At 57.1% G+C, this 26992-nt stretch overlaps 1 protein-coding gene across 3 annotated transcripts in view; it reads right to left on the bottom strand.

Annotated features, from left to right (window-relative positions):
• Window positions 1-26992, bottom strand: part of LRP1 (LDL receptor related protein 1) — a 98394-nt gene that overhangs the window by 10544 nt on the left and 60858 nt on the right. For 2 of the 3 annotated variants that reach the window (XM_062597463.1, XM_062597465.1), the window contains exons 20-67: window positions 25972-26139; window positions 25226-25408; window positions 24676-24876; window positions 24337-24582; window positions 23306-23503; window positions 22528-22732; window positions 22197-22361; window positions 21521-21765; window positions 20982-21113; window positions 20636-20863; window positions 20240-20414; window positions 19387-19481; window positions 19135-19284; window positions 18759-18899; window positions 18340-18468; window positions 16790-16921; window positions 16143-16277; window positions 15926-16055; window positions 15469-15595; window positions 15014-15165; window positions 14688-14812; window positions 14041-14412; window positions 12665-12854; window positions 11979-12183; window positions 11531-11723; window positions 10967-11092; window positions 10717-10845; window positions 10182-10301; window positions 9372-9485; window positions 8701-8850; window positions 8244-8378; window positions 7595-7711; window positions 7248-7376; window positions 6674-6796; window positions 6215-6355; window positions 5932-6119; window positions 5503-5686; window positions 5197-5282; window positions 4696-4815; window positions 4086-4273; window positions 3598-3803; window positions 3150-3338; window positions 2752-2900; window positions 2174-2267; window positions 1534-1650; window positions 1298-1417; window positions 594-716; window positions 103-228 (exon numbers count right to left, since the gene is read on the bottom strand). In XM_062597463.1, coding sequence (XP_062453447.1) covers window positions 103-228; window positions 594-716; window positions 1298-1417; window positions 1534-1650; window positions 2174-2267; window positions 2752-2900; window positions 3150-3338; window positions 3598-3803; window positions 4086-4273; window positions 4696-4815; window positions 5197-5282; window positions 5503-5686; window positions 5932-6119; window positions 6215-6355; window positions 6674-6796; window positions 7248-7376; window positions 7595-7711; window positions 8244-8378; window positions 8701-8850; window positions 9372-9485; window positions 10182-10301; window positions 10717-10845; window positions 10967-11092; window positions 11531-11723; window positions 11979-12183; window positions 12665-12854; window positions 14041-14412; window positions 14688-14812; window positions 15014-15165; window positions 15469-15595; window positions 15926-16055; window positions 16143-16277; window positions 16790-16921; window positions 18340-18468; window positions 18759-18899; window positions 19135-19284; window positions 19387-19481; window positions 20240-20414; window positions 20636-20863; window positions 20982-21113; window positions 21521-21765; window positions 22197-22361; window positions 22528-22732; window positions 23306-23503; window positions 24337-24582; window positions 24676-24876; window positions 25226-25408; window positions 25972-26139 — 7596 coding nt within the window. The remainder of the gene's footprint in view (window positions 1-102; window positions 229-593; window positions 717-1297; window positions 1418-1533; window positions 1651-2173; window positions 2268-2751; window positions 2901-3149; window positions 3339-3597; window positions 3804-4085; window positions 4274-4695; window positions 4816-5196; window positions 5283-5502; window positions 5687-5931; window positions 6120-6214; window positions 6356-6673; window positions 6797-7247; window positions 7377-7594; window positions 7712-8243; window positions 8379-8700; window positions 8851-9371; window positions 9486-10181; window positions 10302-10716; window positions 10846-10966; window positions 11093-11530; window positions 11724-11978; window positions 12184-12664; window positions 12855-14040; window positions 14413-14687; window positions 14813-15013; window positions 15166-15468; window positions 15596-15925; window positions 16056-16142; window positions 16278-16789; window positions 16922-18339; window positions 18469-18758; window positions 18900-19134; window positions 19285-19386; window positions 19482-20239; window positions 20415-20635; window positions 20864-20981; window positions 21114-21520; window positions 21766-22196; window positions 22362-22527; window positions 22733-23305; window positions 23504-24336; window positions 24583-24675; window positions 24877-25225; window positions 25409-25971; window positions 26140-26992) is intronic. The other variant, XM_062597464.1, reaches the window with a different exon arrangement.

Genomic DNA, 26992 nt, shown 5'->3' with positions numbered 1-26992 from the left:
TGTCCCTGTTGGGACAGACAGCAGCAGCAGCCTGGCTGTCAGGGAAGAGGGGACCCAAGATGTCTTCGTGGCTCATCTTCCCTGGCCCCCAGCTTGGCTCACCGCATTCCTCCTTCGGCTCGTCAGACCCATCCCCACAGTCATCCTCCCCGTCGCATTTCCAGCGCGCTGGGATGCACCGGCCCGAGTCCTTGCACCGGAACTCATCCACGCCACATGTCATTTGCGCTGCAGGAGAGAAACAAGATATCACCGGCATGGGGAGTGGAGGGGCGGAGTTCACACTGGCCAGAAAAGTTCCTTGCCCTCCAGGGCTCACAGATAGCTTTTCCCAGCAACTGGAGCCGAGTGCAGCATCCCTGTCTGCACAGCTGAGTAAGACCCCAACTGTTTGTGCCTCCCTCCAGGAGGGGAGGCAGCAGAAGCATCGCAATGGGATAGACCCAGGCAGAGCCAGTGCCACCCCCTGCCTGCACCATGTGCAAATCTGCCAGGATCCCACAGGGAAGGATGCACACAGCTGACGAGCTGCAGGGCAGCTGTAGGCATCAGTGCAACCAGACCCTGTCACTCTCCATGCATAGGCTTCTTACTGCAGTTGGCAGGTTCATCTGAGCCATCCACGCAGTCGTTGTCCCTGTCGCACACCCAGACGCGGGGGATGCAACGCTTAGTGATTGCACACTGGAACTGGTTGGGGGCACAAGTCACCTCCGCTGAAGAAGGAGAAATAGTCAGGACAGGCAGTGAGCGCAGACAGGTTCTGCCAACAGCTACCTCACGAAATCATCCCACTGAAGATAGGCATCACAAGAAAGTCTCTGGCCAGGCCTGCTGACTCGTTTCCACAAGGGGAAGGGAGGGGAGCCCTATGACAGCCGCAGCAGACTCTCTCCTGTCTGCTCCACTGGCCAGAACAGCTGCAGGCAGATGGGGAAGAAGCAGCAACAATATCCCTCAGCTGTGAACAGATGGTTCAGGATAGTGCAAACCCATAGCAAATATGTGAACTGGTCACAGAGGGATTTAAGCATTCGGTTTCCACTACGAAATGGGAAACAGCAGTGTCTGCAGGGGAAACAGGGTGAAGGTGGAGAGATACTTTAAGGTGCAACGATGATAACAGAGTCCCTTGCCTAGGGACAGGATCACCCAGAAAGCAGGGAACAGGCCAGCCTGAAAGAGAAGGCTAAATGCAAAGACACAAATCTGATGCAGCACTGAACTCCTCACCCCTAATCGTGCCTCATCCCTCGGCACGATTCACACCTCATACACCCAGCAGCTCCCCACTTACGGCAGTCTTTCTCGTCCTCGCCATCACCACAGTTATCCTGACCGTTGCAGCGGAAGATGCCTGGGATGCAGCGGTTGGTGTTTGTGCATTTGAACTGGCTGGGCAGACACACATGGATATCTGGGAAGGGAGGCAACATAGTCAGAAGCTGAGACACAGAGCATCTCTACCTCACTCCTCAGATGCTGCAGCCCCACCAGGGTCCAAGGGTCGCAGGGGGGAGGTGCAGAACCTACCACAGTTGGCCTCATCTGAGTTGTCCTGGCAATCATTGTCCCCATCACAGATGAAGGCTGGGTTGGTGCAGATCCCAGTTGAGCATTGGAACTGTCCTGGCCGGCATTTGAATTCGGCTATGGGGAGAGCAAGACAGGATGAAATATCTGCTCAGAGTGACATTTTCAGGGCAAACCTTAACCTCCCACTTTCCCTCTTTGAGGTCCTCAGCAAGGATTGTGCAAACACCACACAAAGCACTAGGTGACAGAGGACAGCTCTTCTACAAGAGAGCAGCAGGAGGCTGCTGTCTTCCATGGGGCAATCTCCTACACAGGGAAGCATGGTATTCCGCTGTGCTGCTCAGCCTCACTAATGGGGTAATGCCGCCAGCGCCAGGCCAGGGCAACCCTCCTTGTCATCTGTTCTGAGGAGGTAGGACATGTAAAGAGTAATGCTTGCCTACGCCAATGCAGCAGTAGGGCTTTTTGGGACCTGCTCCCCAAGCAGAGCCACACTAGCTGCGGGCAGTGCCGAGAGCTCTCCCCTTATCACAGCTGCAGTGTTGCGCTCCTTCTGAAGGCACCAAAATGGGGCTTGGCTGGTAGGACAAGGCAGCATTGGTCAGGTGATCCCTTCTGTGCCCTGCCCTGCACTCACGGCAGTCCTCGGGCTCATCTGAACGGTCCCCACAGTCGTCCTCGGTATCGCATTTCCACCAGAAAGGGATGCACTTGTCGTTCTTGCAGACAAACTGGGACAGAGAGACAGCTTGTGAGGGCAGCCTGGAACAGGATGCCCAGGTGGGGACATAAACCGTGCCCTCACACCTGACCCAGACCTGACCCTACACAGCCTCTGGAGTTTTGGGGAAGGAGGAAAGCTGCAAATGGAGTGGGACTCCAGAACTGGGGCAACTGTGGCTCCCTGTGGGAGATGGGGCAGCCCCAACCCACCGCAGTCTGTACGTGCTGCTAAGGGCCACAGGAGGGAGATGTTGCCCATGTCAGGAGAAGGCATGTGCCTATCAACATCCAGGGTGTGTGCAAGCACGCACATGCCAGGGAAGCTGTGGCAGCTGCACAGCTGCTGCAGCATTATGGGAGCCTGGCAGGAGGGACAGGTGCTCCAGTGCAGGTCCATCTGGTGATGTGTGCTCGCAGGGAGGATGTCTGCGCATGCAGGAGGATGCAGGCAGCCCTGCTGCTGCATTGCAGCCGGGCAGGTAAGGCTGGTACCTGGCTGGCTGTGCAGTTGGAGACACAGGTTTTGCCATCGCTGCCCAAGTAGAAGTTGGTGGGACAAGCACACTTGTGTCCCCCGCCCGGCGATAGGAGGCAGAGGTTACTGCAGCCTGCATTGTTGGTCTTGCAGGGATGGTTGGGAACTGGGGAGGCAGCAGCGAGAGAATTGCAAGTCAGACCAGGGAGAAAATACCCTCTGAATAGTGCATGAACCTTTGACTGCACCTCCCATCCCACCATGGACATCACCCATCTGTTCCCCACCCAAACTGGCATTACCCAGCCCCAGACACTGTGTTCAGCCCCTGCTCTCCTGCCTTCCTGCCCAGGGCTCCTCCCCAGGGCCAGGGCCACCAGAGACCCTTGTGTCCAGCCCCAGGCTGGCAGCTCACCATCAGGCTGGCGGTAGGAGTGGTAAATGTGGATGTCCATTGGACGGTGCAGTGTGCTGATCAGCAGTGTCTTGTTGGCACCTGTTGTCTTGTGAGCTCGGTTGATGGACTTAGTCTCCCAGTCAGTCCAGTATATGAAATCCTCAAAGAGGGTGAGCGCGAAGATGTGCGGGATGTCCTGGCTCAGGACTGCAAAGGGGAGCAGGTGGCCCACTGAGAGGCTGCCCCAGCCCATTCCTCCCAGCTCGCCCTCAGCTACACATAGGGTAGCTTCCCTCCAGGGCCAGCTCAGCCAGAAGCAAATGTCCTGCAGAGGGGAGCTCCAGAGGCAGCTGCCGCCAGGGCCGAGGACAGAACCTAGGAGTCCTGGCTCCCAGCCCCACACTCACACCAAAAATCGCACTCCCATGGAGGTGCAGAAGGGGACTGGGACTGCTGGCCCTCTCACCCGTGTGCCTGTTGGAGCCATCCAGGCTAGCAAACTCAATGTAGTCCTCCCGTGCATCAGCCCAATAGATTCGGCTGTTGATGTAGTCAAGGGTGAGGCCATTGGGCCATGTAATCTTGGTGTCCACAATGACGCTGCGGTTGGTGCCATCCATGCCAATTTTCCCAATCAGGGAGTGGTCGCCCCAGTCTGTCCAGTACAGGTAACTAGGGAGGAGAACAGAACCATAGAGGGAGGCTGAGTCCAGCCCAAACCACAGCATTCAGCCGGTCGCGTGGCTGAACTGAGAGAACTAGAGCAGAAGGCATGGGCCAAGTTTGCAGCCACTTGGCAGGGAAAAGGGGCAGGAAAAAGAACCAAGGTGTCCTGCAGGTGGGGAGGAAACTGTCCTGTCTCTCAGTCCCCAGGACTAGCCACCCACCAGCAAAACAGCAGAAGTGCCACCAGCTCTGTCCTGGCATAAAGGGGTAGGTCCCAGAGGCTCTCACCCATTCTGCACATCCACCACCAGCGCCCGGGGCTCGCGCAAGCCCGAGTTCACCAGCACTGTGCGGTAGGCACCATTGAGCTTCGACACCTCGATGGTGTCCCGACCTTTGTCACACCAGTACAGGTTGCCTCCCACCCAGTCCACAGCCAGCCCATCAGGATTACTGAGACCTGTGCGGTGAAGAACCTGTTGAGAGAAAACACATGTGTTGGGGCTGGATGGGGAGAACCAGATCCTGCCCTGGTCCCTCAGGAATAGGAACAACGTCCCCCTTCTCTGGGCACAGTCGCATAGGTGGTTGTGCCCTACTCCCTTGCCTCATCCCTCCCTTCACCCCTTGGGAGATGGTCTCTCTTGCCCCACTGCTTTGGGGCAGCACAGAGACTATTTCTGACTGGGATGGTCCTGAAAGGCCTCCTCTGGAGGCCTCATTTGAACTGGGCTAATGCTCTGAGTCCTATGGTGACCCCAAAGCAGGGCTGCGCCCTCTCGCATGGCAGTCCTGGTCCTGACAGTCCTGGTCCCCCTCAGTCTGGGCAGTCTTGCCACACAGGAGCTGGATAAGGAACAGAGGCCCAGGTGTTAGTGAGGCCTCCTTGGCTGCCCACCTGAACGTTGCTCCCGTTGATGTGCATGCGGCGGATCATGCTTCCCTGTGTGGTGACATCTGTCCAGTAGATCATCTGCTCCCGATAGTCAAAATCCAGAGCTACCGCATTGTTCAGTCCCTGGGAGGAAAGAGAAGCATTAAAGCAGCTTAAGCTGCTGTTGCAGGTGCTTTAGACATCCCTATGATGGCCCCAGCCACAACTCCCAGCCTCAGCAGAGGAGAAGTTAAAGGCATTTACAGACAACTGTTGTGTAGATATTACCTTATAAAGGTCAGCTACTGAAAAGCTACTGTTTACACAGGATCTAGCATGTATTTATAGTGAGAGCTATTATTTATACAGGACCTATCATCTGTGTCAGAAGCCAAGACCCTAACTCACATCCCCCCTTCTGGTCTCCCAGTGCTGCCAGTTTCACCCCCACCAGGCCCCTATGCCAGCAGTGGGGCCTGGCCCCGGGGCTGGTGCCACCCTTGGGTGCCCTCGCTCGCCTCGTACCTGCTTGAGTAGGGTGTAGTTGGAGCCATCTAGGTTGAGCTTCCTTAGGTAGTACCGGTTGGCAAAGATGAGGAAGGGCTCTTCATCTGCACAAGGAAACCAAGAGATGTCACAGAAGGGCCATGGGCAGATCTCCTGCATCCAGTAGCACCCAGATCTGGGTCCCTCTATGCCTCCCTGCTCCTCCTTCCTGTGGCAGCTGCAGCTACATCCCCTTGCAGAGCACCACAGCTCGCTCCAGTGCTGGCAGCACCCCACAGTCCCTAGAACAGCATCTCCACCCCTAATGCCTCTCTGGGCTCTCACCTGTGACAGCTTTACAGCTGGTGGGGTTGTCAGGTTTGAGCCTGTAGCCCTCTATGCAGAGGCACTTGTAGCTGCCCAGTGTGTTGATGCATTTCTGGCTGCAGGGGTAAGTGGTGGAGCACTCATCGATGTCAATGCACGTCTTCCCATCGTCCTTGAGTCTGAACCCAGGACGGCATCTACACTGCAGAAAGCAACCAGGAGCTGTTAGATACATCCAGGGACATGTTGCAGCCTGACATTCATCACTGTGGGACAAGTGGGCTCAGGCACAGAGAGCTTGAAGATGTGAGAGCAGCACACACAGGCACCAGCCAGGATTGCTTGCATGCACATTGCCTGACACCAACTGCAGGAGAAAAGCACCCCTCATGCAAGGGTGTCCCCCAGCCACCTGCCTCTGCCCAAGAGGCTAGACCAGGCCCCTACCTTGTACCCGATCTTGAGGTCCTCACACTCCTGGGAGCAGCCACTGAGTTTCTTGTTGAGACACTCGTTGATGAAGCAGTTGAGCTCATCGGAGCCATCTGTGCAGTCATCGTTGTTGTCGCAAAGCAGGGCCTCCGGGATGCACTTGCCATTCTTGCACAGGAAGAAGGAGTCATTGCACTTGTTCTCTGCAAGGGCAGGGAGACGTTAGGGCCACCAGGCACGATGCAGCACAGGGGCAGCTTCTCAGGCCGCCAGTTCACCCCTGCTACCCTGCAGGTACCAGGGCTGGTGCAGCGCAGGTTCTTGGGCGCCTCATCTGAGTGGTCATGGCAGTCAAACTCGCCGTCACACTCCCACTGGCTGTTGCTGAGGCAGCGGCCATTGGCGCAGCGAAACTCATGCGGGCCACAAGTTGGGTACTCTGTGGGCAGCGTAGGTGGTGGCTCAGGCAAGTGCCACAGGTACTGAGCCCTGGTGGGGTGCCCAAGGCTCAGCTCCCCCGCGGCAGGGCTGCATGCACCAACAAAGACAAATGCTGTGTGGCTTTGTCTCCCTAGTCATGCTCAGAGCCTGTGTTTGCTGCCCCATCTCTGCATCCCTCATCTTTCCCCACTTCCAACCCCCTCAGATGCTCTGCTGCCTCCCCCTCCAGGGTCCCATTTCCAAGCCCAGGAGATCCCAAGGGGCCACCAGGGCCAGTGCTGCAGAAGATGCATCCCCCTGCCCCACGAACACCCACCACATTCTGGAGACTCATCTGAGCCATCGCCGCAGTCGTCGTCATGGTCACAGACAAAGTGCTTGGGAATGCACTGCCGGTTTCGGCACATGAACTCCCGCTCGTCACACGTGTTGTTGTACACTGCAATGAGGCACTGCTGTCAGCCACCCTCTCCAGTGGCCCACAGGGCAGGCTGAAGCTCTCCCACCAGCTCCCCGAAGCTGTCTCAGGGTTCTGGGCTCAGAGGAGCTTGGATGGGACAGAGGCACCCACACAGAACAGAGCCTCCCTTGTGCGGCTTCCCCATCTGAGCAGGGGGCTGCACCACAGTCCCTGACCAGGAACAGGAACCAGGCAACTGGGTGCCTTCAGCTACTGCACCACGAGGTGATACTCTCTCCCCCCTTGCAGCATGGGAAAGGCATCCAAAGGTCCCCATACCCAAGTGTGCTGTGACCACAGCACTGTACATCCTCACTGTGAGCCTGGTGGGGAAGTGGGCAGGATAAGGCCCCTGTTCTGCCACCATGCAGGTGCTGGCTCCACTGCAGCAGCTCCCCACACCCTGCCGTGCACAGCCCAGGTGACTCACAGCAGCCAGCAGCCAGGGTCTCATCAGCACCGTCTGTGCAATCTTTGTCTCCATCACAGAGCCAGCGCTCCGGCACGCACACGTAGGTGCCTGGGCACTGGAAGGATCCAGCACTGCACGTTGTCAGTCCTGCAGGAGGGACAGACAGAAAGGCTGGTGGTTAGGCTGCTGGAGAACCCGCACGCTGGGGTTGTGTGTCCCCACGGTGCATGTCCAGGTGAACAGCAGGGCCCAGGCACAGAAAAGCAACGGTAGGGGTAGGCAGGGGCAGAGGCTGGATCTTGGCGAGGGGGCAACATCACAGGCATGAACAGACAGAGGTCAGATTGGGGGCTTGAGTGACTCACGGCAGCGGTCATCTTCATCAGAGCCATCCCCGCAGTCATCTGCCCCATCGCACACCCACAGCTTGGAGATGCAGCGGTGGTTGTTGCACTCAAACTGCACGGGGTAGCAGAATTTGTCTGGCAGGGGAGAGGAGGATGTTAGGGCTGGGTAGCGTGGAGGAAGGATGCTGCAGTGCAGAGCAGCCAGGCTGAGCCCACAGGCTGCAGTTCAGGGTGCCACTGTGTATGGAGCTCACTCAGCCCTGTGAAGGCCCATATATAGTGTTGATGGGCACGTGAGGAGCAGGACTGATGGAGTGTTCCCTGTTCTAGAGGGAAGCCATGATCTGAGGTTTGCTCAGGGAAAGGTTAAACTAAAAACAAAAATCAAGTGAGCTAAGTCACAGAACTCAGAACCCCAGCAGGACACCCTCAGAACAACCGCAAACACATGTGCCTGTACCAACTAAACAAGCATGCAAGGACATTTGTTTCAGTCACAGGCAAAAGCCCCAGTTCGTGGAATCAGACCACAAAGGGGCGAAGAATCTGGACCCTGGTCCTTGACAAAGGGATTTCAGAGAAAGAAGCGGCTGCTGCCTTCCCCCCACAGCATGCCTTGCTTTTGCCAGCCCTGCTATGACCCTGGGGGGTCCCTGGCTCTCCCCACCCTGCCGCTCACTGCAGTGAGTCTCGTCTTCTCCATTCTCGCAGTCATCCTCTTTGTCACAGGTCCAGGTCATAGGGATGCACCTCCCGCTTGGACAGGCAAAGTAATTGGCTGGACATTTGGGTTTTCTCCCACCTGGTTTGTGAGGAAAACAGTAAGTTTGGTGACACTGATGGAGCTCTACCTATCTTCATGCCCAGAATGGCTCCGAATGCAGGCCCAGGGACAGGACCCCAGAGAGATTCCTCCCCAAACCTGCTTTGTACTGGTGTAGCACAGCAGCGCCCAACAGCACCCCCCACCACAGGAAAGCAAGGCAATCCTTGTGATGCAGAGCATCCACTGCCTAAACAGATGTGGACCATGAAGCGCAGCAGCTGGCCAGTGAGTTCATGTGACATCTGGGCCCTGGGGCAGCGCCGAGCCTGCTCATCCAGGCCCTTCGCCTCGCTCTTACCTGGGCAGTTGCGCTCGTCTGAGTAGTCTCCACAGTCGTTGGCCCCATCACACACCCAGCTTGGTGCATAGCACAAGGAGGTGTGTTCGCACTTCTGGAAGGTTGTGCCCTTCACTCCCAGCTTGAAATAGCTGCTGCAGTCAGTGGCGGCTGCAAGGAACAAGACCAAACGTCCCCGGTGATGGGTGCTGCCTGCCTGTGGTACAGCCCTTCTGCTTCAGCTCCCACTGGGCAGCAGCACAAGCCCTCGCCCTCTGGAGAGCAGCTCTGCCCACTCTGCCCCAGCACCACACTGATCTCGCCCCATGCGTCTCCTGCAGCCCCATGTTGCTGGGGCAACACACATTTCCTACCACCTCGCTAAGTGCTTCTAAAGAGCTGTCAGACAGCAAGTTGCTGAGCACTGTGCATGTGGGCTGGTAGCAAGAGGGAGGACCTGTACCTCTTCCAGCACACAGGCCAATCTGGACCGGCCTCTGCTGATGGCATCTGAACCAAGATCCTTCTCCCTCCTTTCCTTCCCATTCAACACAAGTCCCACAGCCTGAAGCAAGCTGCAGGACCCAGAATTTCCTGCCCGCAGACACAGAAGGCACGAGCATCTCTGAAGGCTACAGGAATGTCACAGGTGGGGAGGCAACAGGGGACAGGATGGCAACTGGGTCACTCACTGCAGTTCATTTCATCAGAAGCATCCTCACAGTCGATGAACTGGTTGCAGCGGCTTGAATTCCCAATGCAGCTCCCGTCCCGGCAACGGAACTCTGTGGCTGCGCAGCTCGTTTCTGCAACGCAGGGAAACCCACAGCTGTGAGGCCAGCAGAACCCATTGCTGCAGCCACCCATGGCCCTCTGCCTGCACTGCAGCCACACTGGCACACATGTGAGTATGCTGCCTTCTGCCCAGCAGCCCTGCCCAGCCTTGGATCTGCACTCCCAGCTGTCTATCCCCCCTCCTGGTTGGTTCCTCTCTCACTTATTAATTTTGCCTTCCATGTCTGCACTCATCTGCCTTTTGTGAGGAGGCCTGGCCTGGCACAGAGACGCTCCTAAGCTATTCAAGCAATTCTAACCCAAGCAGACAGGCTCCTGCAGACCTGTGGCTCTGAACAGGCACCTTGGTAGGATGCTGCCCTTGGAGACACATGGGTGCCCTTTTCTCAGGAGTACAGCAGCAGTGACATGGCACCTTGCCACCATCTTGTGCTCTTCCTGGATATTAAACCACTATTTTTAAGTAGCTTCAGTTGCTGCACTGCCCTTCTCAGGAGTTCCTCTTCCCAGCTATCAGGGGGTGTTTTACAAAACTAGTGCACAGAACATGCAGCACAACCAGGGTTTTAACCTTGACTCTACTAAGCCCTGGCTCTGCTATGATCCTGTCAAGCTGAAAGTAACTCACTCCTGAAGCCTCTCTCCCTGTCCCAGACAGCTGACAGAGTGCTGGTAAGGGCTGGCACAGTGCCAGCCAGCCTGCTTACTGTTACATGGCACTTCGTCTGAGTTGTCTCCGCAGTCATCCACGCCATTGCACCAGTAGCGACTAGCAATGCAGCGGCCATTCATGCAATGCAGATAACCCTTCTTGCACTTGCGGCTGCCTGCAGAAGAGAGAAGAATATGAGGGCAAGGGGAGAGCAAGGGCCTTCAGGCTCTCTGGCTCTTCAAGGACCTTCAGCAGCAGAGAAACCACATGGAGCAAGATCAGGAAACAGATTCCCTTGCATTATGCTGGCAACATCAGAAGGTTAAGCTTGGCCTCTGCCCAGCAGAGAGACCCTTCCCAGCTGAGGAGCAAGGGCTGGTGTTAGAAGAGTGCTTCAGCCTCCTCAAGATAGCTCACAGCACCCCACTCTCTAGTCTGCCCCCAGCAAACAGAGGGGCTAAGAGTGAATGGATGTGAGGAGACAACCTAGGAGGCCTGGCTCGCTTTGGCCAGCAGAGCTGACAGCCGAAGTAGGGTGTATGCGCACGTGAGTGGGTGTGCAAGCAAAGCAACAAGAGGAGGAACCTTACTGCAGTAGGACTGCTTCTCATCTGACTTGTCCTTGCAGTGGACCACACCGTCGCAGGTCCGGCTGAAGTCAATGCAGTCACCATTCCCACATTCAAACTCATCGTGCACATTGCAGGTGGAGTTGAGGGCTGGGGGGAGGTGAGGAATGTCAATTCTGCTGGGATGAGACAGGCTACCTCCCCCACCTCCTGCATCTTTCCTCTTCCCCTCTCCATCCCCACCAGCTCCCCACTTCCACTTCCTCTCCACCTTTGCAGGTGAAGTCTTCCTGCAGGATGCGCTCGCCACGGCAGGAGCAGTTGACATGTCCTTTGGGCGTGAGCAGGCAGAGATCCTGACAGCCACCATTGTTCACTCTGCAGGGGGACAACTCACCTAGGAGAGATGCAGAACAGCATCTGAGCAACCCTTTCCCCTAATGCACCTGTGGGGAATGGGAAGGTCTGGGCTCTCCCTCGAGCTCTTCAAAAGGGGGCTATGGAGGGATGCACGAGTTTGGGAGCTCCCAGCCTCCTCACACCTCATAAAGAGGATGCCCTGGGAACAGCACAAATGGGGCAAATTCTCTTCTTCTCCAGCCTTGGATGGACATGAACAGACTTTGGGGGATACATGGCTTTAGGGTGTGAGAGCCTCTAACAGGTAATCACAGGACAGGAAAGATGGTGGGAGAAACTCCACTTTCCTCCAGCCTGAGAAGGGCTAGAAGAGCCAGAATGGTCTGGCAGGGGGTTCAAGAAGCCACCATAGCTTGAGAGGAGGCCAGGTATGGCAGGGATATGTGGGGGTAAGTGTGTGGGGTGGTGTTCTTACAGCTGTCGGTGTCGTTGGCCACAGCAATGATACCCATGGGCTGCTGGGGGATGTCAACACGCAGAAGCTTCATGTCGGTGCCCACGTATTTGTTAGCTCGTTGTACAGCCCTGCGTACCCAGTCCGTCCAGAAGATGTAATCACCATAGACAGCCAGGCCAAAGGGGTGCACAGGTTCCGATTTCAGGATCACCTGCCAGACATTGGCAAACCATGAGCACCAGGGATCTTGGCTGCAGGACATAGTTCCCAGCATCATCCCAAACAGCTCCTATCCCAGTGTGTCAGCTCAAGGGAAGACTTGACTTCCCCTTGCCACAGGAACAGCTCTGCTCCTTCCAACTTCAACCATTCTGCTTTGCCCAGTCCAGGACTTGCCTCTCAGCACTCCTCCCCCTTCTCCCCTGTCCCCGGTGTGGGAGTCAGAGTGAGTTTGGCCTTGACTCACATGGCGGTGGGAGCCATCGTATTCACAGCGCTCAATTTTGTCCAGTGTGGCATCTGAGAAGTAAATCTTTTCGGCCTTGTGGTCAATCGCTAGCCCATTGGGCGTCCGTATGTCCTGGTCAATGATGATGAGGACATTGGCACCAGACAGAGTGGCACGCATGATGCTGGGGTGCTGCTCATTCCAGTTGGTCCAGAACATCAGGCTGGAAGGGAAAAGATACAAAATGCCTTTGAAAATCCCACCTTTCTCCATACATGTTGGATCCACTCATCCCAGCCACTGGCAGATGGTAGGGGCCCATCCCTTTATCACTGTGGAGTTTCCAGGGATTTTGGGATGGATAGGGTCATTGTTCCCCACATAAAGGGGGCAGGAGCAGATGAACAAGGCAGCTGGGAAGGGTGGCACTCAATGGTGCCACAGAAGGGGATTAGGATGCGGTTTCTGCCTCTGCTTCTGGGTGCTGGCTGCAATCCAGGGAGGGCTGTGTACGGATGGGGGGACAGGGGACTCTTCCTCCCTGGGGCACCAGTCTGATACAGCCTCCATTTGGAGAACTCAGCAGGCTTGGGAAGTGAGAACCAGCATTTCCGACCCAGAGGAGGGGTGCCTCTCCAGACACTGGCCCTGGATCATACGGACACAGCTGGCTGGCCCCAGCCTCAAGGGTGACTGCCACTCACTTCTGGCACTCGTCTAACACAAAGGCCCGGGGATGATCGTCTCCCGACATGGTGATCACAGTTTCCCTCTCAAAAGCCCCCAGACGGCTCTGGTCCACAGTGTGGCGGGTAATGGTGGAAGTGGTATAGCTCGTCCAGTAGAGCGTGTCCCAGCCACGATGGTAGGCCAGTCCCTCCACCGAGCCCACATCTGCAGGAGGGGAGGATGAGGACATGGGTGAGATCCCGGCCCTGGGGCTGTGTCCACCCCCTTGCTCCTGCTGGGCATCCCAGCTCATCCTGCACAACCAGTGCTAACAGTGACATTTAGTGTGGCCTCTTTGGAAGCCTGACATTATTGCTTTTAATTACACCCCAAAAAAATCCCTCAGCAGCAGGACATGAAACAAGTCGTGGCACTTGTGTATCTTGAGAGCCTGAGAGCAGCAGGAGGAGCTCACTCTGCACAACCAGCTATTGAGCCTGGGCACAGCATCTGAAGAGAGAACAGGCACTGTGGACTCCCTCAACCTTCCATCTCCTCCAGCTGCCCCTAAGCAGCAACACTAAGAAGAGAAAAGTCTCCCCATCCTCAGGATGGGAGAGGAGAGGCCCCAAGGCACAAAGTGATGAGCCCAGAGTGAGACGAAGATCTATGACAGAACAGGGAAAAATATTCTCTTCCTTCTGGAGCCCCAGTCCACGAACTTGAACCACACACCTTCCACCATCCTTCCTTCCCCATTAATGATCAACAAAAGGTTTAATGAACCAGCTACAAGACACGGGACCTGCTCTCTTGATCTCAGTAATAAAAGCTATTTCAAGTGCCAAATGTAAATACAGTCATTAGTGAGCACATTTATAACCCTTGCTGGAGGCTTTCCCTAGCGACACAAAGCAACAGACATGGTCCTTCCAACAGCTGTAGGAGCTAATAAAACTAATCAAGTGCAAACCAAGGGCTTTGAGGCAAACATGGGGCCAGGCTATGGCAAGGTTTGTTCAGGCTGCACTGTTCTGTCTTGGAAGTTAAAGGCAAACACAGAGCAATTCCAAAGTTTGCTGCAGTGCCTCATTTCTAGAGCAATGCACACACATGTGCATGCCTGAGCTTTCAGAGGTGCTTCCCTGACAGAACAAGCTCAGCAGACTGCTCCTTACTACCTTCCAGTCCTCTGTCACAAGCTGTTGTCTCTTCTAGAGACCCCAGTAGAAAATTCACTGCTGAATCCTTAACAGTCATCACTCAAAACACTTCCCCCCAAAGCATTAATGAAGGAAAGGAGAAAGTCCCCAGGTGAGGAAGGAGGGAGCTTGGGAAGAGGTAACTGGGAAAAGCAGCAGAAAAGCAGGGGACATGGGAAGATGTGAGGAGGGGAGCCCACAGCACTCACTCTCCACAATGGTCTTGCGCCCTGTGCCATCATCATTGATTTGCTGGATGTTGCCAAAGTGGATGTCGCTGTAGAAAATGCGGTTGCTGCCCTTGGAGCCATAGCGATAGTCAAAGGCCAGGGCGATGACGTTCTTCATGTGCTCTGCATCCTCAAAGGGCTTGATGGGCGCGTTGAGGTTGTTCTCATCTGACAGGTGAATGCTCTTGAGGATGGTGCGCTCCGAATACAGCAGGTAGCCATCATAGTCCCGGCAGCTCACACCATCCTCGGAGAGCATGCCATGGGCGCAGGCACACGTTCTCTGCCCATTGCCCCGGAAGAGGCACAGCTGCTGGCAGCCCCCATTGCTCTGCGCACAGATGTTGGTGCCTGTGGCAGAAGAGAGTCTTTATTTAGAGGTCTGTGTAGGCTCTGTGCGGGAGGATGTTCCTGCTGGACAACTTTTCACCTCTCCTCCAGTTCCCAGAGGAAGCAGGTGAAGAAAGGGGCTCAACCCACACCATGACACAGTCCTTTCATAAGGACACAGCAGCCCATTTGTCTCCTTCCCCCTCCCCTCGCATCTGTCCGTGGTGGGAGATGACGTCCACCACTCGGCTCAGCCACGCGAGGCTGCCCAAACTTGGCTCCCAGCCCAGTCCTACCCTTCTGCCTGGCGCGGTTGAACACTTTGATGTCCTTCAGCTGCACACCAATCCCTGTCCGCAGAGACACCGACTCCGTGGCATTGTCCTTGCTGCCTCTTTTAATGGAGCCATTTGCATGGGTCCTGGGAAAGGAAGGCGTCACTGAGCGGCAGACGCAGGGCTCAAGCCAGCTGGGCAGCACCAGCCCACCACGACCTTCCCTCTGTCCTGCTGCTTTCCACCAACAGCAACCCGAAGACCTGCCCAGTCTCCCCATCCTCCTGCCTCCTGCTCCTCCCTGCCAGCCCTGGCCACTCACAGCACCACCAAGTCAGGGACTGTACCGGTCACTCCAGTAAATGTAATCCTCAAAGACAGACACCGAGAACATATCCATGTTGTTGCTGGAGAGGACAACCTCTCGGTTTTCTCCAGTCTCCAGGTCAATTCGTTCAATCTTGTCAGTTCGAGCATCACACCAGTAAAGCTTTCCATCCTGAAGTAGACAAGAAACCAGCCCAGTCAGCAGGAGAGCACAGAGGTACAGGGCAGGTGCTGGGCCTGAGAAACCCTACCAGGCAGCCTATCATGCCTAAGGTTCGGAAGATGACAATCCTGGACAAGCTTCCCTGCACCAGAGGGGAGGCTCCAGAGCCCTGGGGAGGATGGCTGTCCCCTCCAAAGGCTCAGTCCCACTGACACCTGCATCCCTGCAGGGACCATTTAGGCTGGCAAATTCCCTGCCAGGCCTGTGGGAAGGCTGTTGAGGGGGGCACTGTCCTTCCAAATGCCACCGTACCTCATAGTCAACCGATATCCCATTGGGCCAACTGATGCTGACATTCACCAGTACCATCCGCTCAGTGCCATCCAGGCGAGACCGCTCGATGCGGGGATACTGCCCCCATTCTGTCCAGAACAAGTACCTGCAAGGGAGGGGAACAGGGACATGCACAGGGCTCATCAGGAGCAGCATCCCTGGCCTCAGAGGGGAGGACAAACATGAGGTCCTCCACAAAGTCAAGGAGAGTTGTGATTTCTCAGCACCCCTAGGGAGCCAGCTCAGCACATCGCTGAAAGTGGGGTGTGTAAATCCAACTGCTGCTTTGGACATCCTGGGCCTCTCCCTTGGCGTGGCACAAGGCAGTGCCAGAGAGAATAGGAGAGACCTGGAAGCCCTGCTCCTCTGCTGGGTGCAACCACAGCCTCCCACAGGAGCAACAGCACCCTCCGGGCAGCTTTGTGTGGTTCCTCACCCCTTCTCTGGATGGACTGTAATGGCCCGTGGCTTGTCCAGCCCCTGGGAGATCACCACATAGCGGAAGGACCCATTCAGCCTGGCCACTTCAATGACATCGAAACCCTGGTCTGTCCAGTAGATGTTCCCTGGGGAGAGGGGAACAATGAACAACCATGCGAGCCCTGCCGCTGACTCCTCATGGATATCTCCTTGCTCAGGAGCACAATTCTCACCTGCAATCCAGTCCACAGCGATGCCTTCCACTCGGCCAATGCCATGGGTAACCACATCCTCCCGCCATGTCTGGTCCCGCTTGGCCCGGCTGATGGTGCTCAGACCCATATCCACCCAGTATATGGTATCGTTCTCTAGGAGGGGGCAGGTTGAAGCACTCAGGTCAATCACCAGCTTTGGGTCACCCCAAGGATGGCACAGACGTGGGAAGAGCTCCCTCCTGCAGCCCTGGCAGGGGGACCCAAGACACAGATGGGAGATGCTCTACGGAAAGACGCTGCCCAAGGAAGGGCTGCGTACTGCAGGAGCAGGGCCTCCTGCCAGAAGTGTAGGGAGCAGAGGAGGCTGTCAGGGAACAAGGTGCAGGGGAACGGTTCCCAACAGAGAAGGGAGAGGAGCGGGGTCGTGAGAAACCAGCGCAGTGTCCTGGGATCTCTGGGGACCAGGTTTGGCAGAGAGCAGCTGCTCTTTCAGGGTCAAAGGGATCACCCTGGCAACATGAGGGTCAGGGGTCAGAGCAGCCTCCACCTCCCTTGCTCCCTCCTTCCTCCCCATCCAGCTCCTGCCACCCACAAGAGGCAGAGCAGCTCTTCCCCGAGGAGCAGCAGCAAAGCCAGGCATCCCAGCTCCCAGCCCCTTCAGACACCTGCATGGAAGTCAATCCCCACAGCCAGAGAGGTCCCAGACACTGGCACCAGAGCATCCGACTTGTCATTGGGATCCAGGGGAATGCCACGGATCCCCTCATGGACTGAGTACAGAAGGAAGGAGCCAACACCTGCAAAACAGATGCGAGGACATTCAAACCCCACGGAAGAGGTTTGCACCATCACAGGCCTCAGTGACAGTCACAGCCCCCTGGAAACCTGCTCGACAGCCAGAGGAGCAGCAGCCTGGGTGCCACCCACCACCGCAGCATCACATGCCATGCCAGGCATGAGGCCTGGGATAGTGGAGGGATGGTGGACAGAGCAGGGGATCAGACAATGCTGCTTGGAGCTGCTGGCAGGCTCGGACGCTGCTGGAGGCATTGCCGTGAGGCAGGTGCAATGCCCACCTCACAGCCTGCTCCGCAGCTGGGCCCCGGACGTAAGGACAGGAAAGACTGGGCAGCTCCCAGGAGTTGTGTCTGGAGCTGTCGCAGGAGCCCAGCAAATGGATCCACCTGGAGGCTGCAAGCTCAGAGACCTACTCAGGGTGGGGTCTGGATCCACGTGGGGACACAGGGGAGGCATGAGTGCAGCTGCTTTGTTCCAGGGCTCCCTCCACCCCCGCCAAGCGCTGACAAGAGCTCAGCGTCACATTTGGGTCAGGGTAGCGCTTGTTATTCAGTCCCTGCCCTGACCCAGATGGTGCTGCAACTTTGCCAGTCCCGTCCAAAAATACCCAGAACATTTTGCACAAAAACAGCCATTGAGAGAGGCCTTGGCAGTGAATGATTGGGGGGGGTGGGGTGCTTTTCCCTCCCAAGGGTTATAGAGGCAATTTGGGCAGAGATTTGGGAATTGCAGGGCAAATGCTAATGGGGAGCTTGAGCTGCTAAAGGCACCCGGGAGAGGTTGCTCACAGCTGCCGGTCTGACACTTTGCTCTCCCCCAGGGGCATGGAAACACCTGCAGAGTAGGATGACTTCACAGGAGCTACCCCAGCCATGGAGCAGGAGGGGCCAGCCAATCCCATGCCAGGCTGCCCAGTCCCATTCTCCATGATTTCGGGGACTCAGTGACCCATCCCCACTACCAGTAACAAAGGTGTCCTCTCTCCTCCAAGAGCTTCCACCTCAGTTCCCACCATGGCATCTTGCCCTCTGTCCCCTAAAGCTGGAGCAGTTAGTTCCTGTAAAGAGACCTGCTCCTCCTAGATCCAGCCTGCCTGCCCCTGCACAGCACCCTGTAGGCACACAAGTCACCCTGCAGCCAACTTCAGCCCCTTCTGGGCTCCCACCCTGCTGCGGTGCCTAGTCACCTGCAGCCCTGCTTGGCACAAAGCTGCCAAAGAGGAGGCAGCCCCACAAGGAGCCACCACCAGCTGCCTTCGGAAAGTGCAGCGAGCATCACGCAGGCTTCACTCCCACTCCTGCAATCGGCTCAGCTGCTTGGCACCATGATATGCAAGGTCTTGGGGCCTCTCCGCTCCCTAGGGACCCAGTGGGAGGGGAGGGTAGCCAAGGGGCACAAGGAGCAGGTGCAGACTCACCCTCACAGGACTGCTGTCCGCTCTTCAGACTGTAGCCAGCAGTGCACATGCAGGACCGGGAAGTCTCTGAAGTGGGGAGGCAGAGCTGAGAGCAGTCGCCATTATTTACACTGCAGGGGTTGATTCCAGCTACCGTGGAGAGAAGAGGAAGTCAGAGGTGGCTGGGGGCTTGAGCCAAGTCCAAGGGCTGCAGGCAGCTGGGGGAAGGCTAAGGCAGCCAGGGCCATTGCTGCCTGCTGCACAGTGCAGCAGCAGGAGACATGGGGGTTCTGACAGCTCTTGAAGAACTGGGTGCAGGGATGATGGGCAGGCATGGGCCAGCACAGAAAAGGGCCTGGGCAGCCCCAGGGCTGCCAGCAGAGCACGAGATCCTCTCCCCGGCCCTGTGGAAACCTCTGCTGGCAGGAAAGCGAGCTTACCCTGCTGGATGCTCTCGTCATACACCTTCATGTGCATTACCAATGTGGTGCTGTTGCGCAGCACAGTCACCTCTGTGCCATCCTTCTTGTTGCAGGTGCCCATCCTTTCCGAGGCCTGGTCAGCCCACCACAGCTTGTCACCTGTTTGGAGAGGAAGCAGGAGCATGCAGCAGATTTTGCACCCTCTTCCTCCGCCATCCACCTGTCTCTTCCCATCTGCAGGGTAGAGCTGCAGCTCCACACAGATTCACATGCAATGACATGGGAACAAGAGGTCTCATCCCCTCCCACAGCTGCTAGAGGTGGCAGTGAGTAGTCTCAGCCTGGGAATGGTACATAGCTTTGCAAGTGCCCCTGTCATCCTGCCAGCTCTCACCCATGATGGCCAACGCAGTCGCCTTGCTCAGCTGGCTCTTCACCGTCTCAATCACCTCCAAGCTACTGCCATCCAGGTTACACCTGTTAATGGTGCCGTTGCCAGAGCTGATCCAGTACAGCTTGCTCTCTGGGTAGTCAATGGCCAGCCCTGGAAAACAAGGGACCATCAGCAGCTCGCACTAGCGGCTGGGGCCAGCCAGGGAGCTGGGAGGCAGGGGCTATCTGCAGGAGTGTGCAGGGACATCCGTACCAACAGGCCCCTTCTGGTTGGTGAAGAGGAGGGTGCGGTTGCTGCCATCCATGTTGGCCACACTGATGTTGTCCCCATCTGTCCAGTAGAGCTTCCTGTACCAGTGAGAGCATGGTGAGTGTGGCACGTCTAACGGAACGACCCACTTCTCCCTCACTGAGGCCCACCTCTCCTGCTCACTTCATCCCTCTGAGCTCTGCCAGCATCCCACCATACCAGCCAGCACCCTTACCTCCTCTTCAGACTCTGGTGAGCCCTTCTCTCCCTCCTGCCACACAGCCAGGACAGGCTGGCTGCCTTGCCTCAAGCACTGGGCCCACAGCTCCAGGGAAGCGAGCATGGTGTTTGCAAGAACACATGCACCCCCATCCAGCAAGGCCCCCATGCCCAGAGCTGCAGCCTGTCCTCTTCCTTTTGCACACACACACACACACACACACACACACACACACAGGCACATGCTCATGGCTGAACATTCATCTGCAGCCTGTTCAGCGCCACATACACTCTCCTACACACACACACACGCAAGCCTTTGCAGAAGCACAGCCTGCTTGTTCAGGCACACTGGCAGATGCACACCTCCTAAGCTGAGGCCTATCTCCTCTTCTTACAGCACTCCTACGTGCGCAGACACATACAAAGTGCAATCTGTTCTCCCCAGCCTTCTGCACATGTACTGATTCTACCACGCACACACACACGTGCCTGTACACACACCTTCACTTCCTTTGACGCTCCTGGCCCTCTGCATCTGAGCCTGCTGGCACACTGGGCTCCTGCTGCCCCCACGCTGGAGACATGAGTGCAGAGCCACAGTGCTCCCGAGCCAGCCCATAGCTGAGACACCTACCCTTTGAGGGGGTGAACCACCAAGCAGTGAGGCTTGTCCAGCCCCTGTATCACTGCGTTCTTAAAGGAGCCATCCAGCCGTGCAACATTGATCTGCTTCTTGTTGGTGTCATAGCTGGTCCAGAAGAGGTTTCTGGAAACCCAGTCCACTGAGAGACCGTGAGCGTTGGGCAGGTCTGAAAGGCAAGGGTGAATGGAGACTCGTTAGTTTTGGGGCCAGGCTCTGGGACGATGCTCAAACTGGAGAGAAAGGGCCCAATAAGTGGACCAGAAGCCTTTGGAGGCCTGAAAGCCCAACAGCTTGCTCTGCAGTGGGAATAGCTGTGCCAGTTAATGCTGCCTCTGCCATGTCATGGGGGCTGGAGAGGAGGGCAGAGGAGCACTCCTCCTCACTCACCTGCAGAGACCACAGTCTCCACACCAGTGCCATTGATAAAGGCTCTCTTGATGGTTTGAGTGCGCACATCAGACCAGTAAATGCGCTGCTCCAGGGCATCATAGTCCACCACAGTGACATTATCAATGTCGGGCACCGTGAAGGAGATGATGTAGTTGTAGTAGGGATTGTCAATGTCCACGCCACGGATCTCCATCTGTCGCGCGTACAGCAGGAACTTCTTAAACTCTGAGAAGAAGGGGTGAGATGGGGCAGTAGTGGGAGCTCACTCTGGAAAGCCCAGTGAGGCCTGCAGCAGGGTGCCTTCTCCTCCTCTCCGGGAGCAGAGCCCTGGACACATCCCTACCGTAGCAGGTTGTGTTGTCCTTGTCCAGTTTCATAAGGTGTGGGCAGGCACAGGACAGAGTGCGATTGTAGTTGATGAGGCAGAGGTGGGAGCACGGCCCTTTACCCCCATTGGCTTCGCAGGGATTCGGAGCTGCAAAGAGAGAAAAACAATCAGCAACACCTCTGCTTGTGGGGCTGCTTGCCCCCAAGCTCCAGAGAGTGCTGCAGATGCCCCTGCTCAGGGAACAGCTCGCCCCATCACTGCCCCAAGACCTGAGAGGGAGCCAGGCCACCCTTACCCTTTGGCTTCATGAAACCAGGGCATTTTCTCTGCACTGGTGGCCAGAGCCGTGGAGGGAATCTCCTGGCTCAGCTGGGAGGTGAGCACGGGCAGTCTGCAGGCTCCCAAGCTTGCAGGAGCTTTCTCCCTCATGAAGCATGGGAGTGGAAACAACTTGCCCACAACACACTGAGCAGATACAGGCACACACTGAGTGCAAACACCATGTCCCCACCATTCTTCTCCTACCCCACATCACAGTCTCCTCCAGGCCTCACCCAGTGGCTGCCGGGAGGGGTGATACACCTGCAGGTCAAAGGGCTGCGTGTTTGTCCTCTGCACCACTGTGACGTTATGCCCGGTCCATTTGTTGGCCTTGGCCAGTGTGTTGGTGCGCCAGTCAGTCCAGTATACCTCACCCCCATAGAGGGTTACAGCAAAAGGATGCGACAGGTACTCGTGGCCCCGTAGCACCTCAATGTGCCCTGTTCCATCATACAGAGCTGAGTAGATAGCATCTGACCTGCACCCCAACAGAGATAGGGAGAGGGAGACAAGGGGTGAGAGCAGGCTGACAACGGGGCACAGGCAAGGGCCAAGTATTTCACACAACAGCAACAACCCAGGGTCCAGCCACTACCACCTCTGCTCTGCATAATGCTGCAGGCAAGGATGGCTACTGGTTCACATCAGGGAGTCAGAACTCTTGCAGAGGAGAAAACCCAGACCAAAAGCTGGAACATGCTTCAGGCACCATCAGACCCCTCCTGAGCAAGGGCTTTGCATCGAGCCTGGAAGTCAAAGGGCCGAGCAACATGGACACAATCAGGAACATACCAGAGCTAGGCGGTATGGCCGAGGGGCAAGGGCCCTGGCAGTTGGGAGGCGCTTGGAGCAGTCTGGGGAGCTGGGGAAGGGGAGGAGGCACCAGGGTGGAAGATGGCCTGCTGTTACCTGGCATCAATCCAGAGGATGCGCTTCTCCAGGTAGTCAACGGTGAGCCCATTTGGCCAGCCCCCGGAGCCCGTCTCCTTGTGGATGGTGCGCCGACCCGCGCCACTCATGGAGGCAGCCTCAATGCGGGGCAAGCTGGCATCCCAGTCTGTCCAGAAAAGTATCCTGCAAGGGACACCAAGGAGGGGTGCTCAGCAAGGGGCACATGGGAAAACAGCTTCTCCTCCCAAAACAGCTGAATGAGGGAATGCCACCAGGCTAGAACCTGTGGCTTGGTCCCTTCTCAAATCAAACATCATGCCCTGGTGACAGATATCTCTTCCTGCCTTACCCATAGCGGGGGTCTAGGGCGATGGCACGGGGATGTTCGATGTCCCCAGCCAGAAGCGTGGTTCTCATGGTGCCATCCAGCTTGGCTACCTCGATCTGGTCCAGGTTGCTCTCCACCCAGTAGATATTGCCAGCGATCCAGTCCACAGCCAGGCCCTCAGGGGTGGCCAGCCCATACTGTATCACCACCTCAAAACTGGTCAGAGCTGGGAGGAGCAGTGCCAGGAGAGTCAGAGCTGGGAGCCTCCACCTTGACACACCAAGGGCACCCACACACCCTAGTCCTGAACGGGTCCACCTAGCTTGACTGGGGTTGACAGGGCAACACACACCCTATGCAAGATTAGTATCTTCCCGAAATAGGGCCTGAAGCCCAAAGGGCTCAGCTCTACCCCTCACAGTGCACCAGGATGGAGGTAGAGCCTTTGGAAACCCCAGCCCACGTCCAAGCCCAGATGCTGGGTGCTCCCCCTCCCACAGCTGCTACTGGCATCAGAAGGCACTGCTGGGGCGGGGGAGAGCCTGGGCTTTTTGCTCCCAGCTGCCAGGCTGTAATTACCATTAGGGAAGCATTGGGAATGCTAATTAACGCCTACATAATGAGCAGCCTTGGAAAGCAGAAAGGGATCATTACAGGGGCTGTGGGCTCTAGCCGCTGCCACACCATTGCTGGGGTACAAGGACTCATTTCTAGGAGCCTATCCCAGAAAAGTGCCTCCGCTTCTCATTCCACCCGTCTGGCCTTTGAGAGCTTGTTCTACGCCCTCAGGGCTGCTCACCCCCGTTCTCAAGCAGCTTCCCACGGTAGATTTTGTCCTCCACCACATCTGTCCAGTACAGTGAGCTCTGGTTGAGGTGGAAGTCCAAGGCAATGGTGTTGCGCAGGCCGGGGACTAGGACACTGTAGTCTCCCCTGTGCAGGTCAATGCGGCGGATCTCGTGGCGGTTGGAGAAGATGATGAAGGGCTTGAAGGGATCTGGGGAAAACACGGCAGCGTCAGAGGGGCGGGGCATGGACAAGGCAGGAAACACTGTCTTCATGTCCATGGGTGAAATGTGTCCCTGGCTCCTGGCCCCCAGCCCCACCTGCATCCCTGTACCACAGACCCTCCTTCCAGCCCCACCACTGGCATCACTTCTCTCCCCACTTGGAGGGTCAGCCTGTGTGGCCACACCCAAGAACCGGCCTGGGGTACATCACAGTCCACCTGAGCCTCGTGCCCTACTAGGTGCTTGCCTCCCCCTTGCCGCATCCTCTGGCTTCAGACAAAACATCCCCTGGCTGTGCCGCTCACTCCTGGGCACTGGGAACAGAGCTGCCTTTCTTGTGCCACCTAGCCTGCCAACTGCAATGAGGACAGCCCTGAGGACAGGGACATGGCTGTGCCCTTGGCGGGGGACAGCTCAGGCTCACACCCGCAGTGACAGCAGCCCTTGGCAGGACTGCACAGTTGCTGCACACAAAGCAGGTTCCGACAGGCTGGCAGAGCTCCCTCTGCCCTCAAACCCGCGGTATGCTTCTCCACTCTGCAGGAATGAAGCCAGCAAGGGCAAAATGCAAATTCCCTGCTTCTCAAAGGCACATGAGCCAGGTCTGAGCTCAGGGTTGATCCTGGGAGGGAAAAGGTGGCCATGGAGCCCTGTCTCCTGCAGAGAGCAGCTCCTGATGGGGTAGGGACAGTGAGGGGTCCATTCTCTACTGGCAGATCCTCCACCTTGGATCAGGCCAGGCTGTGGACTCCTGACCAGCATGGTCCTCAGCTGCACTGTGAATCCCTGCGTCCCGCAGGGCCCCATGGTTCATACGCACCCAGGCTGCGGCAGCTCTCGCCATCAGGCTCCAGCATCCAGCCCTCATAGCAGGAGCACTTCACGTTGTACTTATCCTGCTCGCACTTCTGGCTGCATTTGAGATGCTTGGCACAGTAGCTCTGGATCTGGCAGGTCTTGTTATCTGAGCCCAGCTCCATGCCCAGTGGGCAAGAGCACACGATGCCCTCGCCGGGGGCCACAGTGCAGTTGTGGCTGCAGCCGCCGTTGTTCAGGGAGCATTGGTCTGCAGAGAGGGGAGCCATATGGCTGTCAGGGATTTCTTCTCCTCCCTCTGCCTGGTCAGGGAAGGCATTGGGAGTTCCAGCTCGGCACTCACCACAGAGCTCGCCCTCATCGGAGCCATCTCCACAGTCATCAGAGCCATCGCAGAGCTTCTCAGGAGGCAGGCAGATAGAGGTGTTGTTGGCACAGGTGTGGGAGGGCGGCTTGCACACCAGTGACTCACAGTTCTCCTCATCCGAGTTGTCCTCGCAGTCGCTGTCCCCATCACAGACCCAGGCCTTGCTGATGCAGCGGGCTGGTGGGGGGGGAAGGCAAAGATGGTACAAATCAGACACTGAAGAGATGTTATTTCCATCACCAACAAGTCCTCTCTGTCCCTGGAGTTCGTGCTAGCTCAGGGAACTTTATTTTGCCTCCAAATTAAAAACATTCAGTTTTCAAATCTAAAAGGGGGAAAAAATATCCTAAATTCATGTTCCAGGGGTGCTTCCTGCAACCCAGATCTTGAGCCTATATCCCCAGGCCTCAGAGGCCAGGCAGGGCCCTGCACACATCCCTCTCTCTTTCTTTGGCCCAGATGCAGGTTCCTGGCCCAGCCCCATAGAGCAGACAGCACGGATACAGTTTCCCCGTCCTGTTGTCACCTGAGTCCTTGCAGCCAAACTTGACATTGGGGTCGCAGACGTGGGTGACACCCTCACAGTTCTTCTCATCGCTGGAGTCCATGCAGTCGGTGTCACCATCGCAGCGCCAGCGCATGGGGATGCAGAGCCCATCCAGCCGGCACTGAAACTCGTCTGTGTGACAGCCTCCGGGTGGGCGCGTGGCTGCGGGGTGGGGCACAAGGATGGGGATACACACTGCATTAACTGCATTAACCACTTGCGCACCCAGAGCTCAGGTACCAGCTGGACCTTGGCGGGGAACAGGAGGAGCTCCAGGCTCTGACTTTGGCAGGGAAATGGCTGGATGCCCTGGAACATGCAGGAGCAGGGTATTTGGGCATCCAAGGCGGCAAACGAGGCTGCAGGATCCCTCCTAGGAGCAGGGGGCTGGGGTAGCTCTGTGTCAGGGGACTCCTTGCTTTGCAGGGTCTGGTGCCAGGGAACGTCTCCCTGCTGCACCCACCTGCCCCTTTGCCAGTGGCTGGGAGAGGACAGGCCGGTTTGAGGCCTCCCAAAGCAGGTCACACACACGTTCTCCCATGCCATGGAGTGGCTACACCCCGAGCCCTTCCTGCAGGCTGCGCCGCAGGCAGGATCTGGGCTACAAACTGCCCTCTGCATTCCCATGTCCCTGCAGACTGACACGCAATACCAAACGTTCTGAGCCCAATGAGACAGGAGGGACAGGAGCAACACGTCTCTCCACAGCCTGTGCCGTGGCTCACCCTGGTTGGTGCAGTTGGCGTGGGTCTCATCGCTGTAGTCGCCACAGTCATTGTCCCCATCGCATGTCCAGTGAACAGGGATGCAGCGCCCACTGTTGCACTTGAACTGGTTGCTAGAGCAGGAGTGGCTGCAGCCAGCCTCGTCGCTGTTGTCTCCGCAGTCATTGTCTGAGGAGGGAAAGGGAATGGGAGGAGAATCAGCGCACACTGAGCTGGCTGTGGCAGGGTCGTGCTGCGGTATGGTGCCGTGGCCAGCGCCAGAGTGTGGAGGCACCATCCCCCCACCTCTGACAGAGGAGCAAGCTGGGGGAAGTGGGCAGACATCAGGGATCCAGCAGGACCATGCTGCCAGGCCCGGAGCAGGAGCCCCAGCTGAACAGAGAGCTTGGCCTCAGGCCCCCCACCTCCCACCAGACATGCTCGCCCGGCACAGCCAGGCACCAGCAGCACACAGGGAAGTGAAACACAGAAACTGCATAGATCACTCATGTACCGGGGCTAGGAGGGCGCCCAGCGCCAGGGGAGCGGGGCCGGCCAGGTGCTCCAGCTCGTGCAACGGGGCTGGTACAGCCAATTGCAGGTGCCAGCTTGCCAGAAGGAGAGCGTGCTTCCTGCTCGCAGGGAGGTGGGATCTCTGCAGCAGTGGTGCTGTGCCGGGCTCTGGAGCTGCCAGAGCTGGAGCTCCTCCAGAATGCTGCACTCCCACCATGCCAGGCTGTCTCCAGCCATTGGAAACACTGGGAAAGCTGGCAGGGCAGGTAGGCGTCCTGGCCTGTGCTCCCAGCGCCAGCCTCCTGCAGCTCTGCAGGACACGCGGGGCCACCGGCACCACCACAGCTCCAGGCCAGCCCAGCTCCTGCAGCTTCAGGCCCTTGTATTACTGGGCTCTCTCTAATGGGGCCCAAGCTTTTGAGTCTGTGGCACTGGAGCAAGCGGGGAGGCATGGTTCCTTTTCCTCAACATTTCTCTCCTGCTGCCAGAGTATGATTTGTGGGAGCGGAGCTGCCAGCATGCGCACAAG

The sequence above is a fragment of the Rhea pennata genome, chromosome 29, assembly GCF_028389875.1.
Source record: "Rhea pennata isolate bPtePen1 chromosome 29, bPtePen1.pri, whole genome shotgun sequence".
NCBI lineage: Eukaryota > Metazoa > Chordata > Aves > Rheiformes > Rheidae > Rhea > Rhea pennata.
Note: the sequence above shows the minus strand (reverse complement) of the source record. Positions and strands in the feature narration are given on the sequence as shown.